This window comes from Rhododendron vialii, chromosome 2a, assembly GCF_030253575.1.
Source record: "Rhododendron vialii isolate Sample 1 chromosome 2a, ASM3025357v1".
Lineage (NCBI taxonomy): Eukaryota > Viridiplantae > Streptophyta > Magnoliopsida > Ericales > Ericaceae > Rhododendron > Rhododendron vialii.
The window spans coordinates 16,796,278-16,820,769 of record NC_080558.1 but is presented as its reverse complement, the minus strand read 5'-3'; the positions used below and the strand labels follow the sequence as shown (position 1 = coordinate 16,820,769).

General features: G+C 36.7%; 1 protein-coding gene across 1 annotated transcript; it reads left to right on the top strand.

The window, feature by feature from the left end:
* The first annotated feature begins 2,986 nt into the window (after nucleotides 1-2,986).
* On the top strand, nucleotides 2,987-23,061 carry LOC131310999 (probable LRR receptor-like serine/threonine-protein kinase RFK1). The gene is made up of 24 exons (XM_058338300.1): nucleotides 2,987-3,189; nucleotides 4,141-4,315; nucleotides 4,749-4,820; nucleotides 6,216-6,284; nucleotides 12,093-12,164; nucleotides 12,505-12,576; nucleotides 12,685-12,756; nucleotides 12,841-12,912; nucleotides 13,024-13,095; nucleotides 13,216-13,287; nucleotides 13,394-13,465; nucleotides 15,503-15,571; nucleotides 15,800-15,865; nucleotides 17,312-17,374; nucleotides 17,840-17,887; nucleotides 18,052-18,095; nucleotides 18,988-19,373; nucleotides 19,452-19,647; nucleotides 20,158-20,301; nucleotides 20,664-20,782; nucleotides 20,861-21,071; nucleotides 21,462-21,699; nucleotides 21,838-21,988; nucleotides 22,441-23,061. Exons 1-24 carry the CDS (start codon nucleotides 3,096-3,098, stop codon nucleotides 22,783-22,785), a joined length of 2,994 nt encoding a protein of 997 aa, XP_058194283.1. The 5' UTR covers nucleotides 2,987-3,095; the 3' UTR covers nucleotides 22,786-23,061.
* The last annotated feature ends 1,431 nt before the right edge of the window (nucleotides 23,062-24,492 follow it).

Here is a 24,492-nt window from a genome sequence, read left to right as displayed (position 1 = left end):
TATACCTTTCACATCAATTTTTTTCCTCCACTTTTCCTACTTACCCATCATCATTACACTTTTACTCACTTACTTTTCAAAAAGAAATCTACATTTAGGGATAAAATAGACAATACACCAACTTTTACCCACTAACTTTACAAAATGGACACTTATTAAGGGACAACCCAAAATGAAATACAGGACTATAAAAAAGGGACGGAGGGAGTACATAGTAAGACACATTAAAAAATAAATTTTGAAATGACATCATAAAAAATTAAAGTGTCAAAATCATTTTCCATAAACTACTATGTTTTTGAACTAAAGCAATTGATGATGAGAGAGAATGAAGTGGATTTTTGCAGAGAATTCCCGTGGCTGAAATGGTAGGATAAGGAGAAAAAGAGGGCGGTCAAAGCAAAAAGAACGACAATAGGCTAAAATGGTCATTTGCTGAAATGGGCCAGACTGGAGATGATGTCTTCTCAAAGTAAATAAAGTAGATAAGGTTAATGCATGAGTAAATAAAGTAGAAAAGGTTAAAGCTGACACGTGGCTGTGTCTTGTACTTTTTGTACTTTTATAGGGTGTAGGTGTGCACCTGTTAGCCGGACCGTTGTTTAAAATATTTATTTAAAAATTTTAAAAAAATCAATTTAGTCTTTGATCTTTCAATTTTCAGTCCCTTCAAATTTAAAATAAAAATTAAATGAACTGATCAAAGTTTCAACGTATTTGAATGAATTGCTTTTCTATAAAGATTAAAGACTATTATTGATAATATATTTCAACAAACTAGAAGCCTCTGGATAGTGAAATGGCTTTAACACTCACTTTTTGTCCATTAGCCTTTTTTTTATTAATTCACGTGAAAGTATCAAATTACAATTCGAGTCTTACTATGTACACCGACGGTTTCCGTAGGGAAACCGTACCGACGGCCACGCGCGGCCGTCTCCGGCCACCGGACGGCCGATCGGAGCCGTCCAAAAATTTAAAAAAAAAAAACCGAGGGGGCCTAGGGGGCCTACGCGGGAATAAATGGCATCCGATGTGTGTAAGGTGTTTGATCTGAACACTCTTTTTTCGTGTATATATGTGCTCGGATCGGCCGTCCAGTGGCCGGAGACGGCCGCGCGTGGCCGTCGGTACGGTTTCCCTACGGAAACCGTCGGTGTACATAGTTTTTCGTTACAATTCATATGCAAAAAACAATTCAAGAGGTAAAGGAAATTTGTAAGTGAGGTGGAGTGCAGTTGGTGCCTCTTTTATACTCTTATGCGTATGGATATGATTCGATTCCCGTAAGCACTTGTCTCCCTCCTTAAGTCCTCTTAGATAGAGTAGATTATGATTAATGAAAAAAAAAAGAGTAATGGTAATTTAATAATTTTATATGGACAAACGAAAAAAATTAGAATGTCAATGGATAAAAAGAGAAGTGTGAAAAGTTATTTTTTTCACTAAATATTACTATGTCAGATTACCAATGGATAAAAAGAGAAGTGTGAAAGTCATTCTTTCACTAAATATTATGTAAGATTTAAACGATCCAATGTACACTTAAACCGTTTACCCAAAAAAATGTACACTTAAACCAAATGGTGTGCCCATAGTTTTCCCAGTCGAATTCAATAATACATTGCACGCAGCAGATTAACATCGATACTGTTGGGAGTACAAGACATGCACATACACCATATCTCAAATTATTGAGAGGAATAATGGATGGATAAATTATAGTTAACGCACTCAAACTTTTATTTTTGGTACTTAACTTTTTCTAACTAATGAAATTGCAGAATCAACTAACTTCCGTTAGGGAGTAGATGTAAGTTACCGTTTTGCCCTCTATTGAAAAAGGAAAAAGAAAAAGAAAAAGAAAAAGAAGAGGCTCAGAAACAAAATTCAGTCACCAAAAGTCACCCCAATGACCAATGACAACAAGCTCAACCCCCTGCTTTTCTCTCTCTCTCTCTCTTTCTTTTTTTTTTTTTTTCCGATTAAGTCTGCCTAATTTCAACAAACCCAAAATCCCTAATTTCAACAAACCCAAAACCCTTACCCAACCCAAAATCATCGACAACAAATTGCATGCCCATCTCAACCTCAATCTCCTCAAACCCTAACCCTGGATTCCTCAAACCCAGATCAACCGCCGCTCAATCAAACCCAAAACCAACGGCAAGAAGCTCAAGAAGAAGAATCTATAATCGTTATAATCGTTGACCACAAGGGTGAAGAGCTAGATAAATCAGATATGTCAAACCCATTTGTTTGCCAAAACCCGTTTTATATCGGGAGTTTTCTCCGGGCAAGCAACCTGCCGTCGCCCGTGCCACACAAACCCGCCGCCCTCACCGCCAGCCCTACTACTCACCACCGGATTCTCCGAACGGCGCCGTACGGCAGCAGCAGTTCTCTGTTCAAGTCTCGTTTCCTCCGGCGTCACGCAATCGCCCATCGCCCCTCCAGTCACTGGTTTCGATCCGCCGCCGCCAGCACCATCGCTGGCACCATGCTATTCTCGGTCGCTACCTCTACACTTGCCGAAGAGGTCCACGCCAAGTCTTGTGATGAGTGTGATTTTTCCTTTATTTTTGTTCTCTAGTTGGTGATGTACGTATATATATGGATGTAGTATGTATATATAGCATGGAATATGTATGTATGTAGAAAAGAGATAGGGCAAAAACGTCTTAATTTTTCAGATGAGAAGGCATGTGAGTTGCATGTGACATCTTCCATCCGATTCATAACAGAAAGCAAACAGTAGTTGCATTTTCACTAATTAGAGGAGAGGAGGTTAAGTGCTAAAAAAAAAAGTTTGAGGAGGTAAAGTGTCAAAGACACCAGTCAATATAGTTTGACGGGGTAACTATAATTGCCCCATAATAGATAGATATGGAATGGAATGAAAACTACCAAATTAAAGCATGTCAAAGACACCAGGCAATATTTCACTTCTCTTCCTGGGTATTTTCTCTCTCTAAAATCTGCTCAGGACTCCACCTTCTTTTGCTCGTGTTTCAGCTGTGAGTCCATTTACTCCTGCTGACAATTCTCTGCAAGGGTCTTCCAGATATACATATAAGATATACTACCTGGAAGACATGGTTTACAGAAATGGAGTTGTCTTTTGGATTCTTTCTTTGAGCTGCTTCTGGTTATTGAGGATTTCCGTGTCGAAGTTGCCCCAGGGTGAAGGTATGTTTGATTTCCCATATCATATTTGACTGTCTTTCTGTTTGGCTGCCAAGAAAATTTAGGAAAGGGTGTGAAATTGAAATTGGTGTTGGTTTGCCATTATCTGGTTTCACTTAGACTTTTCCTTTCATTACGCTTTGTGGTGGGTTGTTGAGTTTGAGGTAAATGGTGACGTCAGGAAAGGAAAGATTTAGAGAGTTTAGATTGAATTTTTGAAGTGAAGGGTTCCCAGAAAGCATCCAATTCAAAACCAATTGACAATGAATGAGATGACATTGAGGCTCATGTACTAGATTTGGAGGTTAAAATTAATCAATGTGGGACAAGCTCTGACAGGTTCAATCAGGGCGTGTGATATCACAAATGACTAAATGAGGAGATCCTTTATGTTTTGTTTGGATCTTGCATGTTCCAAAGGAAAAGATACTGCAAAGTTGTTTATGATAAGTTGATAAATATATAAAAGAAGCCGAAAGGGAGAGCAACTTGAATACAAAAAGAGGGGATTGTACACCAAGGAGGTGTCACCCTTCAAAAAGAAGGCCAGGATCTAGGAATGGTTTAATACATCTCATGCTACTCCAAAGCCCTTTTGTCCAGTTAGTTTACCGGATTGCTTCAACCATTCTTCAGCCGATTTTTGGATTTTGTTGAGACATCAGATTTGTTACTCTTGATCTCGAAAACAGGCGTTGGTTCCCTTGCAAAAAATCTTCTATTTTATACTGCATTTAGGATTGGAAAAACCGCCAAAGGGGCCAACCCCCACGCTTTCCTCCTCCTACCCCCTCTCGCTCGACTCCGACCGTGAAGGAGATCTCTAGTTCTTTGGTTTATTTTTCTTCGATATATTACCTTCTTTTCTGCTGCTATCTTACGTAAAGATTTGCCTGTCACTGGTGAATTGTACTCAGCAGAGTTGACTCATTTGTATGCTTGTTTCTCATTTAGTGGATGCTCTCCAGCAAATTGCCACTTCAATGGGTGCAATATATTGGGAGTTCAACAGTGATTCATGCCAAGTTGAAGTGGTTGGGTTAACTGATCAGGCACCTAAGGGATCAGACAGCTCTGTTGAGTGCCCATGCAACTTTGTGAATGACACATATTGCCATGTCGAGAAGATGTATAGTTTCTACACATATGTTGCATTAAAGTTTTATACACTAGTATTATGTTTTGTGTTATTCTATATCTCCTAGTCTGATACAATAGAACCTATTCTGTACACACAAATTTACTTAGCAAGATTTCATTGCCCAATTATTGTCTCATATAAAAAACAATTCTCTTTTTGAAATTTTAGCTTGCTCGCTAGATTGTCACTCTTGTTATGAATCGCAGTACAACTTAAGGAGTGTCCTTCCATCCTCTGTAGATCATTAGCATATGCCTAAGTTTTTTAGTTGAAAATGGACGTTATTCAATGGTTTTTACGTAGCATAAAAGTGGATGGTTCAAAACAGAATTCAATAAAGTCCTTTCAGCTGTCCAGGAGTAAAATTCAGTGAAATGCTGTGAATACTAACTTCTTTTCTAATGGCAACCTTGTATGACAGTGTGCTTAAGGGGTATAGTCTTCCGGGCATGCTTCCGCCCGAATTGGTGAAACTTCCTTATCTCCAAGAGATGTAAGGGCATTCTTTTATGCAATATTTGGAAAATTTTTGATATGATTCATACTGTGAAATATCTTGTCATATAACATTTGTTGTGCAGATGTTTCTGCCCATTTTATTTTTTTTGGGTAACATAAATTTTAGAAAACCAAACCAAAGATACAACATAACACCAGAGTCTTAGAGGAAGAAAACCACTTCACAGAAACCAAACTCTCCTTCCTGACTAACTAGCTAAAGAAATTCAGGCAAAACAGAGCAAAACAATTACAAAGGAACAAAGATACGCTGAGGTAACCCCCATCCTGATTTTTGGCAGACCTCTTAACCTTCCGCCATGAGCTGAAACAAGATCTCAAGTCTGAAACAATCATATTGAGCACATTATCCACACTCCTTCATGTGTTTTTGAAGATCCTTGCATTTCTTTCAAGCCATACATGATAAATGATAGAGCCAATGCACGTTTATATACAGAATGCTGAAAGCCCTCTCCCTTCCTTTTGGGATTGCCCATACCACCTCTTGAGCCGAGGTGGAAGGCCTTCTAGCCATACCACATCTTCTCATTAATTAAAGAGTCTTAAGAGCTGAGCGAAGAAACCGCACTGGAAGTAAAGGTGATCATGGTCTTCCAACCCACTTCCACGCAGCACACAAGAATTATCAACAAGAATCCCCCGCCTCTTTATCCTATCTTTGGTTACCAACGTTCCCAAAATAGCCAGCTAAGCATGAAATACTTACACCAAATCACCTTAAACTGAGGCAATTCAGGCTTGGCCACTCTTATAGCTGCCCATGCAGATTTGGTAGAAAAACCATGAGGACTAAGAGTCCACACCACTGAGTCCTCCTGAGAAGGATTTGGAAGGACCGTACGGGGTATGGTCCATGATCTCCTTTGTTACTGCATTCCTTCTCCTAGACCAAAACCAAGATCCTTTCCTAATAATGAATGACCTGCCAAGATTGAAAAAAATTCTATCCCCAAACCTGGTATACAGAGGGCCAAGGGGGTGCCAGTTGTCTAATTGAAGGAAAGTCATTGCACCATATCCTATTATATGGTTAATATCTTTAGCTTTAATATCTTTCTAAAAGTCCAAGAGACATTTGCAGGTATGGGCATATTCCATAAGCATTGCTCTTTGATGACATAGGAATGGATCCACCATTCCTATAGAGTGTCAGCTTTTTGAGAAATAGTCCCGAGATGTTTGGACATTGCTTTCTTTAGAATTTGAAGTTTTGCGATATATTCGTTTTTGTAGTTTATTTTGTCTTGACAAAACTGAAATTGACTTGAGTATCCATACAACCATTAATTAATAGCAAAATTCTATCACACAGATACATGATTACCATTGTATGAAACGAAAATCTGCTCTATTTTCTCGTTTGCAGTGATTTCGCATACAATGTCCTCAGTGGTACAATTCCACTTGAATGGGCTTCTTTGCAATTGAGTTCAATGTAAGTTCTCTCTCTCTCTCTCTCTCTCTCTCTCTCTCTCTCTCTCTCTCTCTATATATATATATATATATATATATATATATATATATATATATATATATATTTATTTATTTATTTATCTATCTATCTATACACATACACACACACGGCGCTTCAGCTAAGGACCCCCGCATAGTGGTAAAATGCGGACGTCGAACGCTAGCCGTTGGATTGTGTTTTGAATGGTCCGGATCCGCGAATGTATTCTTACCAGTAAGATTACGTCCGCGGATCCGGATCATCGAAAACACAATCCAACGGTAGCTGAGTGACGTCCGCATTTTTGTGGGATAAGGGCAACCTTAGCTAAAGCGCTCTGATAATATATATATATATATATATATATATATATATATATACGGGGCGGTTCCGGGGACACCCAAAAAAATACCTCATAGTTCCCGATCAAATTTTAATGATCCGAGCCGCTCAATGTGATCAGAACGTGATTTTAAGGGTACCTGCAAGAAATCAGCAAAAAAAATGACCAGGAAAGGCTTGATCCTAACAGTTTCGAACAGTTTTTTATTGAACGGTTCAAATAAAAACTGCTCAAATCAAGCATTTCCCGGTCATTTTTTTTGCTAATTTCTCGCGGGCACTCATAAAATCATATTCTGCACACATTGAACGGTTTGGATCATAAAAATTTAATCGGGAACTATGAGATTGAGATTTGGGGTGTTTTTTTAGGTGTCTCTTGAACCGTCCCGATATATATATATATACACACACGAGCAATCTTCAAGTAAGGACCTTAAAATAAGGACCTTATATGCGGACCTTCCCATTTCTCCCCATTCCCTATCGGATTTCGATGATCCGGGCCATTCAATGTGATCAGAACGTGATTTTAAGGGTACCCGTGAGAAATCGTCAAAAAAAGAGACCGGAAAGGGCTTGATTTGAGCAGTTTTTTTTTAAACCGTTTAATAAAAAACTGTTTGAAACTGTTCGGATGAAGCTCTTCCCGGTCATTTTTTTTGATGATTTCTTGCGGGGACCCTTAAAATTACGTTTTGATCACATTGAATGGCTTGGATCATTGAAATCCAATCGAGATCTATGAGGTCCTTATAAGGAGGCCCTTGTAAGAAGAGAACTCATATATATATATATATATATATATATACATACCAGTCTCCTTCTAATAAGGGCGCCCTTAACTTAACACCTCATGAGTTTGACATTATTCCTGATCAAATTTTGATGATTTGAACCGGTCAATGTGTGTAAAATGTGATTTTAAGGGTACACGCGAGAAATCAGCAAAAAGTATGATTGGAAAGGGCTTGATCCAAATAGTTTTTGGATCATCAAAATTTGATTGGGAAAGGGGAAGTCCTTAACACGTTAAGGGCGTCATTAATAGAAGCTTGGTGTATACATAGATACATAGATACATAGATATATATATATATATATATATATATATATATATATATATATATATATATATATTATAGTATGTACTAGCGAATGCCCGTGCCTGAAGGCACGGCGCAACACATTTTGAAGACAACTAAAGCTACGGGTCGAGCAATGAGCGAAGGGATGACATGTTGAAAAAAATGGGTAGGAACAAAGTAAAATACGGTATATTTTTGTTGTTGCAAAACTTTAATATGCTAATTACCTATGCCTGCAGCACTCCGCAACAAAAAGTTTTATTTGTAAAGCCTCTGCCCGTGTGTACATCACTACCAATGATAATCCTAATCACATATACCGAGTTAATTGCATTGATAGGATACACACTGAACTATATTAATCCAAACCACAAAACTCAAAACCAATACCATGTTGCATTCATAGAATCCAATTTTAACATGCATAAAAAATCTAAAAATTTATATAGAGTCAAATATGATACACTACGTAGGGGAAAAAAAAGGTGTTCAACATAGATCTTATTGTCTTGAAATTTGTCTCTCCATCTGCCTCCCAAGAGTTTTTGTACCAACACATATCTACTTCATCCAAAAAGCACAATTAGAAACATGAATAACAGCCTAAAAAAATAATTAATGAGCAAGAATTTCTTCTTGTAAAAATAAAATGATGACTAATAATAGTTACCTTAATTCTATATCTTGTTTATTCATCTCTCAACACCATCATGGTACGATCATAACCTTTGTAGATGTACTTGTGAATATACTTAACATATTTTATTCCAGGACAAACTTCCACATTGATATGAGAATTATATTTTCTCGAAAGGTATTGTATGACACCACATCCCTTTTATCAATTCGTTGACCCCTTACAGTATAAAGGGAGTAAAGTAATAATGGCATTGGTAGGCATACCCCATACATAAAAATACGATTAACTTCTTGCTCATCATGAATCACCACAATTACATTTTTTTCTCGAAGACACGTAACCTTTGTACTGAAAAAATAAAACAAAGCAAATATGAATCAAATATATAAAATCAGATTAAGCAATGCAATTGAGTAAATAGTTCTTACATTTTCTGCAAGTTACCGTCGAGCTGCATAAGAAATTGAAGAATTCACCGAATGCATCGGAAACAAATTTTTTTTTTTTGATCCGCGCATAGGAAACAATTAATTTGATTATTATGACCAAGGTATAAAATGAAACGGGTCAACTCACATGGCCATAGACGCTTAGATTGTCCATGATTAGTTAAGTCCCAAGAAGTTATCTGAAATTTGAAAGAGAGTAATAGTCAAAAGTTATCATGGAAATAACAACATAAAGCATTTTAAAGATATATATAGACTCCCATAATATTAAATGAGTGAAAAAAAAAAAAGGAACACAAAACTTCAGTTTGCGATGTGTTTGGTTAACATCATAATATTTTCATCGATGCATATATGGTAATGTTTAAAGGAGTGTAAATAACAACACATGTTCTAATGAAACGAAGTTTAAAAAAATGAGAAAAAAGGTTTACAATTACTCCATTTGTTAATCTTGCAAAAAAATGTTGTTTTGACAACTATCAAGGGAAAAAAGAATAGGGTGTTGCTGTTAAAAAAAAAGAAAAGAATAGGGCGTTAATTAGTTTTGCACTCTTTCTTTTCCTATGTCAAAAAATATATATATATGAAAGGTTTGAAGTAGCAAACGTTTGATCTTACTGTTAAAAAAAACGTTTGAAAACCACCCTAATTTTCGGCATTAATTCCCTGAATCACAGGGATCCATTCTTACCCGGAAATGTGGCTGTAAGCATTATTTTCCAATTTATGTGATAATCAATAGAAGTTTAAATGTCAATATTTGGTAAATATGGTAAAAAATTAAATCCCTGAATCATAGGGAATCAATCTCATGCATCCTTTTAAATGTGGTAAAAAATTAAATCCCTGAATCACAGGGAATCAATCTCAAGGATCCTTTTTTTTTTTGATTAGCTGGTTACCAAAATGTGATGATGATAACCCTTGAACAACCAACAGTCTAGATTTATAGAAGGGACATTCTGGTCCGTTGGTTGTCTTTTGGATTCAAACCCAGTCCTCCCTTATCGATTTTGTAAAGAATGATGAAGGAGTCAGCATGCATGTTCCAAACGACAAATAAAATTGGCCATGAACCTAATTAAAACGTTTATAAGTTTAACAACAAAATCATTGTGAGTGCTCTACATGAAAAAGGATAGCAATCCAAAAAAAAATTGCAGTACCTCGAATTTAAACTCAACGCAAGAATTCTCTAAATATATTTCTTGTGATCTTTCCTATAGTAAAATAATAGAAAGTAAGAAGATGGTAGAATAAACAACAAAAGAAAGTAAGAAGATGGTAGAATAAACAACAAAGTTAGGATTAACGCAAAAGACCCATGCAAGGTTGTAAAAAAAAAACAATTCTCGCACACTCATATTTTTCCTTACAATTTTCGGCAAAAGAAACCCAATATGAAAATTGAACTTGCATGAGAAATGAAAAAAATCCTTTGATGTTTGAATCCCTTGCAATAAAACTAAAAAAAATTAGTCAAGAAACTCCTAATTTACGGCAAAAGAAACCCAATATGAGTAAAACTCGTCCATGAAAAAAATCAAACTTGCATGAGAATTGAAAAAATCAAACTTATATCACTATCGGTAATGGTCGCTCAGGAAGTTGTTTTTGGCAAAAGAAACCCAATATGATTAAAAATCGTTCAAGAAAGAAATCGAACTTTAGTGAGTACTAAAAAAAATCGAACTTACCTCACTATAGGTAATGGGCGTTCAGAAGTTGGAGGACATGGAAAATCTATGCATGTGACAAACAAACCCAAAAAATGTGGACTTCTAAATAGAAGGTATCAATTGCACACAGTAGGTTGGTCTTCTAAGAAACGAGGACTTCTAAAACGTAGTGATAAGTTTAAATCTTCTAAAATTTAAATCTTATGTGATAAGGAAATCACAGGGAACCAATCACTCACACATTCCTAAATAGAAGGTATATTCCTTTTAAGTTGTGGACTTCTTATATATTTTACCTAATGCCTAAATAGGAGGCGGAAATGACTCCTTATATACAGTTTTGTCTATATCCCAAGTGATATGTACGTAATTCTCCTTTTAAAAAGGCTAAATCAATTACCTATGGATTCCTTTTCAATTATTGATCTATGGATTTAAAATAGACTAAATCAATTCCATATATGTACGTATTCTCCTTTTCAGTTTATAATCGATCCCATAAATCATGGGATTTCAAATGTTTGGAGATACATACAAATTGAATTTTAATTAGAAGGGCCAAATGTTTTCTTTTTAATCGGAAGGAGTATTTTAGGTTTCATTTCATTAATTCTTTTCAAATATGTCGCTGGCTATACTACCCGTATATACGAATTCAAAAACTAATTCCGTTTAAAAAATATGTACCAATCTAATGGTCCAAAATATACGGATTCAAGGGATGAAATATTTACCCACCAAATCAAAGATTTAATAACTAAAAGAATTCGTTGAAAGATTTAACAAAAATCTACTATAATTAAGCAATTGTCTTGGCCAATTAGCTTTTGCCACTAATTAAGCAATTACGGTGGTGTTCCAACTAAACAAAAGGAAGGTTTTAGAAAAAGGAAGATAATTTCAAGCCCAAAAATTATCTGTATACGCAAATAATTTTTCTACCAATATGGATCTTGTTTGATAGATTTCATTGAGATCTTTTATACGGTGTAAGAAAAATCAAAAAAATATTTTTCATTTTCATTATATTTGAGTTTGAAAATTGAAAAAAAAGAAGTTTTAAAAAAAGAAGGTTATCTGGAACACCCCCTACGTTTACTCCCCAATTCTCTTCCAAAATAGAAAATAGAAGGGGAATGTGTGATTAGAAAATGGTCAAAAAAAAAAAGAAAAAAAAGTTATCAATTTACGGACATGCCATTTTGTAGAATGGAGGGTAGAGATTTATGCAGGAGGAAGAGATAAATCTGGAGCGTTGGTTATCTTTTGGATTCAAACACAGCTCTATTTTATTATATAGATGTACTCCCTCCATCCCAATTTAAATGTCCCCTACGGGAATTTGTGCTTTTTCAAACTCCAAAAAAAAAATATATATATTTATTTTATAACACCAAATTAAAGTACACATTTAATTTGGTGCAAAATATATATATATATTTTGGGGGGGGGGGGGGGGGGGGGGGATTGAAAATGCATGGATTGCCCTAAGGGACATTTAAACTTGGACGGAGGGAGTAATATATATCTGTCCCTTGCTCAAGTAGCTCAGTTGTCTTAAAGTTTCTTCTTATGGAACTTTGATGCAGCTCTGTTCTTGCAAACCGCTTATCAGGGGAAATTCCGAAGGAACTGGGAAATTTCTCCAGTCTCACATTCCTGTACGTTTTCAAGATTTGCTTCTTCTTCTTCTTCTTCTTTTTTTTTTGGTACTTCGGAAAGTTAAAGATTAGTATGTCTTTACTTTCTAGGAGTGCTGTCATAATTAGAATCGTTTAAAATGATATCAAATTTTCATCTTTAGTATTGGAACTGAAACTGGACCAAGCACACCCTTCAACTCAATTTTGGGTGTTTCGTATTATTAAATTCAGCAAGTGGTTTATTGATTTATAGATGTGCAATAGTAGTATCATCTTTCCCCACACAATTCAAGACATTAGTGGTGGTACTTTTCCCTGTTTTTCATTTTTCATAATCTCAATGGAGGTTTTGAACCAGGAATCTTGAAGCCAACCAATTTTCTGGGAGTGTTCCTTCTGAACTTGGAAAACTAGTTAACTTGAATACTTTGTAAGATTTATCTTTCCTTATTTACTTGTTCTTACTCATTGAATAAGATTTGTGAAGGATGAAAGAATGTCTAACCTCTCTGTTTGGCCACATGATATAAAATTTCAGGGTACTGTCTTCGAATCAGTTGAGTGGAGAGCTACCAACTTCTTTGGCTGGGCTAAGAAATCTAACGGATTTGTAAGCATCTATACTATGTTATTTGATTCTTAATACCATTTCGATCATGACGTTAGTTCAGCTCCAGTCTCTTGCACAATGCAGTAGGATAAATGATAACAACTTCAGCGGAGCAATACCTAATTTTATACAGAACTGGAAACAACTTGGAAGATTGTAAGTTCCTTTTAATCTGGCATATACAAAAAACTCATCCTGAGACCAACTACGTGCACAGAAATTTCCTAATATATACCTAACAATCCATACTAATCTGTGTCAATGTAGAGAAATGTATGCCAGTGGATTTCAGGGACCCATTCCACCGAACATATCCCTTTTGAATAAGTTAACTGACTTGTGAGTACAGAACATCCTTTAATCGATGAAGTAAATATAGGTTCTTTACTTAATTCATTCATATATTCAACTAGTGGTGTACTGTTGATTGAAATTTTCGTGGTGTAATTTCTTTAACAGGAGAATCAGTGACATAAATGGAACAGCTCAGGGATTTCCTAACTTCAACAACACTACAGGGCTAATAAGATTGTATGCTTGATCATCGTAGTTCTTGATTTTGAGAATTGATTTTGAGAATTGTGTATAGGTGTACGTTTGATGAATGTTTTAAGTTTATTGCCTTTTTGGATTTTAGGGTTTTGAGAAGCTGCAACCTTTATGGTGAAATCCCGGGCTATGTTTGGAAAATGAATAGTCTGCAGATGTTGTAAGTATAGCATGTTAAGGTTTTGGTAAATGTTCATGTGAATATACAATCAACTACATGCCTACATGATTACAGTGGATTGGTTAGAATAATATATGGAATACTACCCTAATGCAATGTTCTTTCCCCCACCCATCAATCTTTTCCTAGGTGAGTTTAGTGTCTAGAGTGTAGACCTTCAACTTGTTTGTAAAATTTGTGGATATTCTATTTTACGAAAAGGCACCGTTAAGGATTTCTAGAATATTTTCTCAAAATTGCCCCTTTTAAAGTGTCTACCCTACCCTACCCTACCCCTAGGGTTTAGGCACTTTCATAAGGTTTAGTGAATTTTAATAGTATTTGAAAGGTAAAAGGGTAATTTTATCATGAGGTTGTGCTTGGAGGTAATTAAAAACTGAGATCATCCTTAATGAGAATTAAGTACATTGTTTCTAGGTGAAATTACACAGAGACCCCCTCATCTATACGTTTTGGACATGAACACCCCCTAACCTTTACAAATGCCCACAGACACCCCCTCATCTACTTGAAACTAAAAAATCACAAACTTTGTTAATGGAATGGCTGAAAAATGACAAAGATACCCTTGTCATAATAACACTCACACAAATATACCCTTGTTATAATAACATTCACAGATCTCTCTAGCCAACAATTCCTTCTCTCTCTGAACTCTCCATCTTCCTCCTCTCTCTCTGGTCTCCGCCTAGGTTTTCTTCGCCCGGGGGAGCGGCTATCCCTCTCCCCCCGAGCCGCCTCTTTTTTTTTTCCCTTTTCTCTCCTTCTTTCTCCTTCCCCTCCCTTCTCCTCTTCGTCGTTCAGTCACGGCTGTCCGTTGGGCCCCTTCTTGTGTTTTCCCCCAACGGTTTCTTTCCTTTGGGTGCTACCGGTATGCTTAACGGCGATGTGGGGCTTTCTTGTTGCTCCTCCAATCGGATTTTCACTCTTGGGTGGTCAGATCTTGCTTAACGGCGATGGTGGAGTGTTCGGAGGCCGTCGATCCACATTCCTGGTTTGGTTGGTGGTCACCACCGCTGTGCTTTTGGGTGGCGTCGGTTGCTGATCTTTTAGTTGTGGTGTTGTTGGCCTACAGGTTGGTGGTTGCGTGGTGGGGCGGCGGGTTTGGGGTTTTTGTTTTTTGCAGGTTGTCTTTGGGAGCTGCGGTGGCTGTGGTGGTGGTGGTGGATGGCTCTGGTGTTGGCGGCTGTGAGGGTTGGGGTGATGGTGGTGGGTGGGAGGAGGTGTTTCGGGTGGATTGATGAGTTTCGGATGGGCTCCTTTGGAGATGACAGCTGTGGGTGGGTTGTGGTGGGGTGGTCGGGCCGTTCTTCGGGGTAGGGAGGGTGTTCAAAGTGTGCGAATGAGAGAGTGAAACAAGGGTTTTATAGCTGTGAGGTTGTAAGCGCCCTTGGTACTGCTATTGGCAGCTTCCGTGGCTACCGTAGGGGGGGGGGGGGGGGGGGTCTATAGAGATTCTTTCAAGGGTATTTTTGTCTCAAAAAGGCCAAAAGCACTGGCACGTGCCATTGAAACAAACGGCAATCCAACGGAAGGGGTTAACTTGGGTAACGGTAATACATGAGGGGGTGTCAGTGGGCATTTTTAAAGGTTAGGGGGTGTTCGTGTCCAAAATGTATAGATGAGGGGGTCTCCATGTAATTTCACCTTGTTTCTATCCTTAGAGGTAATTTTCTCTAAAAGTGAAAACATTTCCTATGGTGTTCAGCCTCCTGTAGATTATAAACTATTTCCTAGAAACATGGAAAACATAGGAATTACAGTATATTATGCCCCATAGGTTTTTCTATCCGTTTTCTGTTATATTCTATTTTCCTTCGTTTGCTTCTGCTAAGGAGGACTTCTTCTCTTCTCACTCTTCTACATTTGTTTTTTGATCCATTAAGTTTCTCTATTTTTGCAAGTTTTACATAGGAAACAGTTTGCATTTTACTGTTAATAAAATTCATGGTATAAGATCGTTCGTAGGCTTTTTCTCTGCCTTTTTTAACTCTATCTTTGCATTGACTTGGACAGGGATCTCAGTTTTAACAGTTTAGTGGGAGACATTCCAAATAACATACCTTCAAAGAGCTTGAAGTTTGTGTAAGTATTGAAAGTAAATTTTTGCAGCATTTGGTTATTTCTCGCATAGTACTCAAGAGAGATCCTTCTCCTACTAATTTTATGAAGTTATAGGAACTAGACCGTTGCTGGAGACATGATTTTTACATCTAATTTTCTCTCCCACTGCCAAAGTTTTTAACTGCTGCATACTTCACTGTCACCATACTCGGGTACATAGCTTATTGATGTGTGTGTTGCTTTGAATAGGTTTTTGAGTGACAACATGCTTAGTGGAAATATACCTGATTCAATCTTGACAGATGGAAGTAGTCTGTAAGTATTTTTCTTTTCAAGGATTATTTTGCATTTTTTGTCCGTGTGCAATTCGGCTAGTTTAGCCGTAAATTCATTGCCTTCTTTCTATTGTTTATGATATGTTGAACAAATTTAATTGTGGGGCTTTAAAGTAAGCAAATTGAATCCAGTATTAGAAGGAATAAATAGTTCCAGTAAAATCATGATTCAGAGTGCATCATATGGACTGATGTTTGCAAAAGCAAGTACTGTCAACTGTTGACTCTGTCTAGAGTCCACGTCTTTAATTAAAGAATGGATAATTTGTATGTATATTTGCTGAAGCTACATTTGCTGACCTGCACCTTGCATAAAACTTTCCTTGGTGTTGGTGGCTACATTGGGTTTTCCTTTGCTTTTCTAATTGATTTCATTCCCAAAATTGTATTGGTTATGTGTTTTCATTCCTACAAAGTTTCTGACCTAAGCCATTATCATATCAGCTAATTTATTTCACGCCCTTTCTAATTCATATGCATTACCTGAGTGATTGTTGGATGTTGTGCCTCGTCAGTCATCATTGATAAACTCTCATTGTTCTGTTTAAAATTTTTCTTCCTTTGGCGCACAGCTGCACATCAGCCTGCTGCCACTTCGACTTGTATTCATTTATTGTCCAAACCTCTTACAGCTTCTCCTTTTGAATAATGTAAATAGGTCGCTGAATTGATTCCTCTGAATTATCACGCCTTGATATTCAATCCGTACTTTCAGTTTTGCATCTCATTTACATTTTGTTTTCTTTAGTTCAAGGATGAAAGGTTGTGAAGAATATTGGGACCTTTGGTCTCTATTTCTTTAACCACGTAATACATCTTCCAGCAAGTTGCTTTTTTATTTAAACAAGGTTACAGCTTCTCTAATGATTCTATCTAGACTTTTCTCCACTTTGGTACAAAGCCCGACTCTAGTTTTGTTCTGTGTTGCTTATTGAATTGGTTATGAACCATCTGCTTTGTTCTTTATTATTGCAATTTTACAAACGTCGAGAACTCTTTGCTCTTCTATGTTCTCGAAATGAACAATTCAAGTCCTGTTATTTATTTACTGCAGCACTATCAGAAACTAAATATCTTACTTCAGAAGTAGCAATAACTTTATTATTTCGATTGTATTCATTGAACTGCTCCAATCATGTCTTTAAGCTTATCGGTGGTACTCTGTATTTACATGTTCTAACCCTTACAGTATTTCTTTAGTATTTCTTTTTTAAATTCATAAAAGAAATTACTGTAACATGCCTGCTAATCATATATTAATGAACCCAAGTTTCTTAATCGGTTGTGTTTAAGTTTAGGATCTGAAGCTTTTTATCGGACATCCTCTATTTATTTCTTCTTTTAAATCTGTTATACTTCTGTCACTAATTCATCATATCAGTATAATTACTACCATTATGACAACTAATGTTAATGATGCATGCAGTGATCTTTCCTACAACAACTTCACATGGCAAGATCCTAACCAGCTTGCTTGTCGAGAGAACGTGTAAGCATATTTGTGTATTAATGCTTTGTTTGGTTTGTGTTTTGGAAAAAAATTTCCAACTCAAAAAATACTCATTACCCCTACTTCCAATCATTTCTCTCTTTACTCTCCAATCATTATTCTCATTTCTCTCTCTATCTCTCTCCACTCATTACCCCAAAAACCAAACTCAAAAATTCTCAAAAACCCATCCAAACACAGCATTAGGTTTTATCCTGCATGAGGATTTTAGATAAAAGCTGTTGTATATTGTATCGGCCGATACATAACGGAATTTGGACCTCCAATACCGTTATTTACCTATGTATAGGCCAATACTGTGTGATATCAGCTGTGGGCTGCCACATGACCATATCACCAATACCGCGATTTGAAACCCTGCGTGCATCTATATACTTTCTTGTTAAGTGGAAATATTTGTATTTCTAACAATTAGTCCTCATTTTTTTTCCCCATCTTTCTCAGGAATTATTACGTAAATTTATTTAGAAGCTCTTCTATGAAGAACCCCCTGTAAGATGCTCTTTACTATTTACCTCTTTACCATTGTAATGTTGCATATTTAGCTACTGTTTGTAGTTGGGTGAGGAATATTGAGGATATTTCACCTTAGGAGTACTCATATTTATTCTTCATGCACATTTAGTGCTAATTCTGTTGTATTATTTCTGCAACAGAAAGAGTATTCTTCCATGTATGAAGGATGTCACTTGTCCAAGATGTAAGTTTGTTCTTCCGAGTATCCAGTGGTGTGAACTACCCTACCTTTTTTATTAAGCTTTCAGAATCTCATAACAATGTCTCCTCATATTTTTTTGAGTAAATGATGAAATGGTAGGAGTAGCGTCAGCTTTAGATAAGTTGAGAGAGAAAAATTGCAATAGTTTAGTCTTGTAGTACGAGGAATCCTGAATGCAACACAAGGAAGATTGCGATGATGCTGAATGGAACTGCTAGGAGGGAAGAAAGATCAGAATTGACATGAGATGTCTCGGCAAAAAGGAATTTATTTAGTTCAACTGTGCATGTAGTGAAATAGGGAAAAGCATTCACATAGTTGCCTCAATTGAATGGAACACGAGATTCTGTTTGGTGTTTGGCAAATCAAGTCTCCATGCTTTCGAAAAAATCTCCCAGGCAATCATAGACCTGTTAACTGATGACTAAAATTATGAAAAGAAGTGGATCCACTAAATCCATGTTTCTAATATGACTCAAACTTTAGCTTAATTTTTTCTGCTGATCATATATAATAACCATAATTAAATAATAACCTGACCACTAGAAGCCGCTGTGGGCTGTTTCTATTTTATGTATCTCTAGCTTGAAACAACTTTTTCTTTTCTGCACCTTTGTTCACGAAACTTATTTAGACTCCATTTCTTTTAAATTAGATATCAGAAACCTTATCAATAATTCAATATAGCTATTCAAAAGAAGCGTCGTGTAATCTATAGCTCAAACTCATTGTTAACCTCTCTTGGCATATGATACGCATTTCAACAGTAATCGAAAATCAACTTTGTCATTTGCACCAGTAATTAAAAGTTTTGTTAAGCAGCAGTAGATGTACCTTTGTGATGTTGTTATTTACATATTTCATCTTATGGCAGATGGGTGTTCTTTACATGTTAATTGTGGTGGAAATGATTTAACTACCAGAGAAGGTAATGAAAAAGTCGTGTACGAAGGTGATGCAAGTGTTGAGGGTGGTTCATCAAAATATTACAGAAGTAATTCTTATTGGGGTTTCAGTAGCACTGGGGACTTCATGGATGATAACGTTTTCCAGAATGTACGTTTTGTCAAAGCTGTGTCATCAACAAACATCTCTGAATTGTATACTACAGCGCGCCTGGCTCCTGTCTCACTTACTTACTTCCGTTACTGCTTAGAAAATGGGAATTACATTGTTAATCTGCAATTTGCTGAGATATTTTTCACAAACGACAATACATATAACAGTCTTGGGAGAAGGATATTTGATATTTATATTCAGGTAGTCTTGTTTATGTCTATGAACATATTTAATTTTCAACGGGTCATGGAGAATCGGTAATTATTTTGTTTAATTCAGGGAAAATTAGTTAGGAGGGATTTCAATATTGAAGACGAGGCTGTTGGGGCTCTAAAGCAATTGACAAGAACATTTAACGCCAGTGTGACAGATAATATTATGGAGATCCGATTTTATTGGGCTGGCAAAGGGACTACTCGAATTCCTGTAAGAGGAGTATATGGCCCCCTCATATCTGCTATTTCTGTAATCCCTAGTAAGTACTTTCTGCGTATTTGTCTCTTCCTTTTTCTTTTTTTTTTTTGTTGCTTATGTTTGGGTTATGCTATGTAATCTGATAATTATTATCTGCTTTTGTCTACTTAGGTGCTTTAGGTTGGCCTTCCCTTTCTCTTTCATTGATTTAAATGACCCATCACCCTTCATTTATCTTGTGTTCTTCATCTTTTTTCCGTGTCGATATCTAGCTCTACCTTCTTATCGAAAGCTTTTAAATTGCTAACCACCAACTCGTCTAAAATCTTAATTGGCTAGAGATACAAGTAACTTTATCATTTGAATTCTCAAAAACAGCCCTGACGTTTGGCTATATTCATCTCCATAAGCGAGCCAAATACGTGCAGCTATTGATATAATGGGTTTGGTAGTGAAGTTTGAACAGATTATACCTATTGCCGTCTCTCATATATTTATTTGGGTTTCAGGTTCGTGTCGACTATCTTGTCATTAGCATTGTTGTTTGGCTTTGTTCTTTTCTTGTGGGCAGGTAACAAATCTTGTTCAGACGGTGGAAGGAAGAACATCACTGCATATGTTGCTGTTGGAGTTGTGGCTATATGCTTTGTTTTTGTAACAGCCAGTGTCCTTTGGTGGAAAGCCTGTTTGAAAGGCAAAAAAAGTAGGGGAAAAGGTAAGCATTGATTGAAATAATGTGGTTAGTCGTCAATGTTGCTTTGTTCTATTTTCGGCAATACACCAGCAACAGTTTGGTAACTTTATGAGAAATTTTTTAAAGTTCACGAGATCCAAAACTTCCTTTTCATTAGAGTATGAGATGCATGTGTAACTTACGTATATATTTAGGTGTATATACACTATCTGTAATAATAAGCATGGCAGGCCATTGCTCAGAATGCATGTGTTGATAGTCAGATCTGAGAAGAGAACAGTTTCTTAAATATAATATGGATTTCTGAAGTAAGATGATTGTTCAAATTATTATTCTCCATGTTTTTTGGTTTCATGATTCATGTTGGTATTTTTCCTGGACAGATTTCGAAGGTCTCGAGTTGAAAACTGCTTCTTTTACTTTGAAACATATTAAAGCTGCCACAAACAATTTCGATTCGGCAAACAAGATTGGAGAAGGTGGTTTTGGTTCTGTGTATAAGGTGTTCTACTAAGTCCATGATATATCCATCTCACGTTTTGGTTATCATTCTTAGATATTGACTGGATCTTGGATGCAGGGTGTATTGTCTGACGGTACTCTAGTTGCAGTGAAGCAACTGTCATCTAAATCAAGGCAAGGAAATCGTGAATTTTTGAATGAAATTGGCATGATTTCTTGCTTGCAGCACCCAAATCTTGTTAAACTTCATGGATGCTGTATTGAAGGGGACCAATTGTTGTTGGTGTATGAGTATATGGAAAACAATAGCCTCGCCCACATGTTGTTTGGTAGGTTTTCCTGTTTTCTTTCTTATCATAGTCTGTTTGGTGCACACTTTTGTGTTAAAATACTTACTTTTCCGAACAGTGGGTGGGATGACGGAGGTTAAGGGTGATCGGCAGTTGCTGAAGGTGTGGAGAGGGATGAGAGAATGAAAAGTTGCTCTTAAAAGTAATGAAAATATTATTTTTCTACTTACACGTGTTGTAGGAATTTTTACCATTTTTTGAACGAGAGACAGTTACCAAACATACTTTCATTGAAAGTTTCAACGGATCGAATATGGAAGTGTTAACAAACATCGACTAAATATGGGGAATGGCTAACAACACTTTCGGTACCTAGTACCGACTTTATTGTAGTTTTGTAGCTATGCTTGAGTATTGGATAATTTTCAGATCCGAAGGACGACCAATTGATACTCGATTGGCCAACAAGGCTTAAGATCTGCATTGGGATTGCTAGAGGTTTAGCTTTTCTACATGAGGAATCAAGATTCAAGGTTGTTCACAGAGACATTAAAGCTACTAATGTGCTGCTTGATGGAAACCTAAACCCCAAAATATCAGACTTCGGGTTGGCTAGGCTTAATGAAGATGAAAAGACCCACATTAGCACTCGAGTTGCTGGAACTATGTGAGTCTTTTTGTCCTTTCCCTATGGGCTATTTTTTTTTTTTTTGTTGGGAGCCTAAACGACTGAATGCTTATCATGTCAACTGCATACGAGTAACTTTTTGAATATTGAATGAGACATGAACATTGTGATTCGCAGAGGATATATGGCCCCGGAATATGCACTTTGGGGTTACTTGACTTACAAGGCAGATGTTTACAGCTTTGGAGTTGTAGCTTTGGAAATTATCAGCGGGAAGAACAACAACAATTACATGCCAAGCGACAATTACATATGTCTGCTAGATTGGGTACATAAGGACTTCCTTCCTTGATGATTTTGATTTGTCTTCAATATTTCAAAACTTCTTGTTATTAGATGTCTTCTTTATGATCACTAATTATAAGTAAACATTAACAACATATCTTCAAATTCTCAAAAATCATTTCCACTAGCAAATGCTTAAGATAGAAAGACGATGAATGCTTGTGTGGGTAGGTGTTGGTAACAGAGTAGAAAATACGAACATTCCTAGTGTTGTGCTGGAGTTCGAATTTCTGTCGCATACCTGTAAATTGTAGTACTTGCACATGTTGCCCCATTTAGGGTTGAATTGGGAGTGAACTTCACAATAGTTACCCCTAAGGTTTTAGATGAGTATTAATCAACAGTGTCCAGGTTAAACTTTCTTGCAAATGGTTTCTTTTCTTCTGAAGTTCTTTCTTTTTGTATATTAATAAGCAAGTTGCACACAATATGCAGGCGTGCCACTTGCCGCAAGGAGAAAACTTCACGGACCTTGTGGATCCAAAGTTGGGGTCTGAAGTCAACAAAGAAGAAGTGGAAAGGATGGTTAAAGTAGCACTCTTGTGCACAAATGCATCACCATCACTTAGGCCTGCAATGTCTGAGGTGGTGAGCATGCTTGAAGGCCGAATGACTATCCCAAGCATAATTCCAGAACCAAATTCCTACACCGAAGATTTAAGGTTCAAAGCCATGAGAGACTTTCATGAAGAGACCCAAAAGCACAGTTCAAGTCGAAGCCAAACCCAGAATTCATCAGCACTCCAAACAGACATTGCTTCTTCATCTACATCTCACTGAGAATGGTCGGAGATTTGCATCGAAAGCGTAGATGGCTTAGTAAACTTATAGTTAATTACTTCTTTGATTCTTGTAGCTTGTATCTACCTGAAGTAGATTGTTTTTTGTTGTCCTTTTTTCGATATTTTTGACTGAGATTGTTGAGGAGGGTGAGTATTATTGTAAATTTTGCTGTTGCTGTTTGTGGTGGTGGGAATTGTTGTATAACCTAAACATGTTTTTGACATATTATCAAGTACATAAAGGAAAAAGGAAAAGAATCATTTCCGCATAGAATCCCCATGTCTTAAGATGGTCATGACGGTGACAGTGAGCAAATGTGAGTTTCTGTGGCAGGAGAGCGACTATTCTCAGTACTACTATAACATTATAATCTGCTCATGATTTACAACCAAAAGAAAAACTGCTCATGCGGGGGCGAAGGATGATGCATTGCGAGTTGCAATTTATGGGCTTAAGGTCCTTTCATTGAGTGCTTCATTTACCATATCGATCTCTGCTGGGCCGTTTTCCACCATCTCTCGAAAAACTAATTGGTGTTAGCGAGCGAGAGCTTCAATCAAGTCTTTTATGACATTCGACATCGCACCTGCAAATCTATTTTTAGAGTAATCGCAGGAAATGACATTGTGTAACTAAGTTCATGAGCGCACTCGGGGCCCAACAATCTCTCTGTCTTGAACCTAGTAATTGTGCAGTTGTGCATATTTTTTAGCTCTCACAGGATCAACTTCTCTGGTAGACCTTAAGTAACTCGAAGAAAAAAAAACGTTCAAAAAAAAAAAACTCGAAGAAAAGTAAATCAAATACTCTCTATATCGCAGATCAAAAAAAAAAAAAAAAACTCTCTATATCCCATATTGCTTTGTCTTATAAGACAAACTCAACTTTATTAAGGGGCATTCAATTAACACATATCTAACAATTAAGAAATTCTAAATTCAACTTCCTCCTTTGGTGAGAACAGGTGTCTTCTACTTTGTGTTGTAGATTTCCAAACAATTAAGGAAATCCCAAAATTCTACTATAAAACATTTGGAATACGTTTTGAAGAGTTCTTATGAAGCACCGCTATATTTACTTATAATATCGATAGGATTTTTTCTTTTTTTGATACTTCGGAAATTATAATATTGATAGATAGATATATAATTTTCAAGATATAGAACGTGGTTCGAGTTATGCTCTTAAAAGCATCTCCAATGAGTACTATTTTAGTGGTATAACTTAGTACTAAAAGTTGGTAAATATTTATGTGTTTTTAATACTTGAGTGCACTATCTTGTGTGTTTAGTGTGTGTTTATTTAGAAATGTTTTAAGGTGTGTGCTAGATTTAGGGTGATTCTAACCAAGAAATGTCAAATGAGATATAGAAAGGAGAAGAAAGTAGAACCAAGGTTTTAAAAAATGGCCGTTATGTAACAAAACAGGTCATGCGTAACAGTTTTTTGGCCTTTCGATATCGTTATACCAATAAAATTTGACCTTACCCAAATAAAAACTCAATCCACAAGCTGGATCCCTTTCTCTCTCTTCTTGACTCTCTCCAACTCCAAAAGCTAGGGTTTCAGTTTGGGGGAGCCCCCCCTACTCCCTCTCTTCTCCCCCCTCTCCTCATCTCGCCTCCTCCCTCCTCCTCCGCTCCTTGCCGCCTCTCCTGTGTGGTGGTTCTTGTGTTGTGCAATCGGCGAAGTGGATCACGGCCG

Coding starts and splice junctions, on each gene's coding strand:
- LOC131310999 (XM_058338300.1), top strand. CDS start 3,096: ATGGTTTACAGAAATGGAGTTGTCTTTTGGATTCTTTCTTTGAGCTGC. Junction 12,757..12,840: donor CTAAGAAATCTAACGGATTT/GTAAGCATCTAT, acceptor TGCACAATGCAG/TAGGATAAATGATAACAACT. Junction 13,288..13,393: donor ACTACAGGGCTAATAAGATT/GTATGCTTGATC, acceptor TTTGGATTTTAG/GGTTTTGAGAAGCTGCAACC.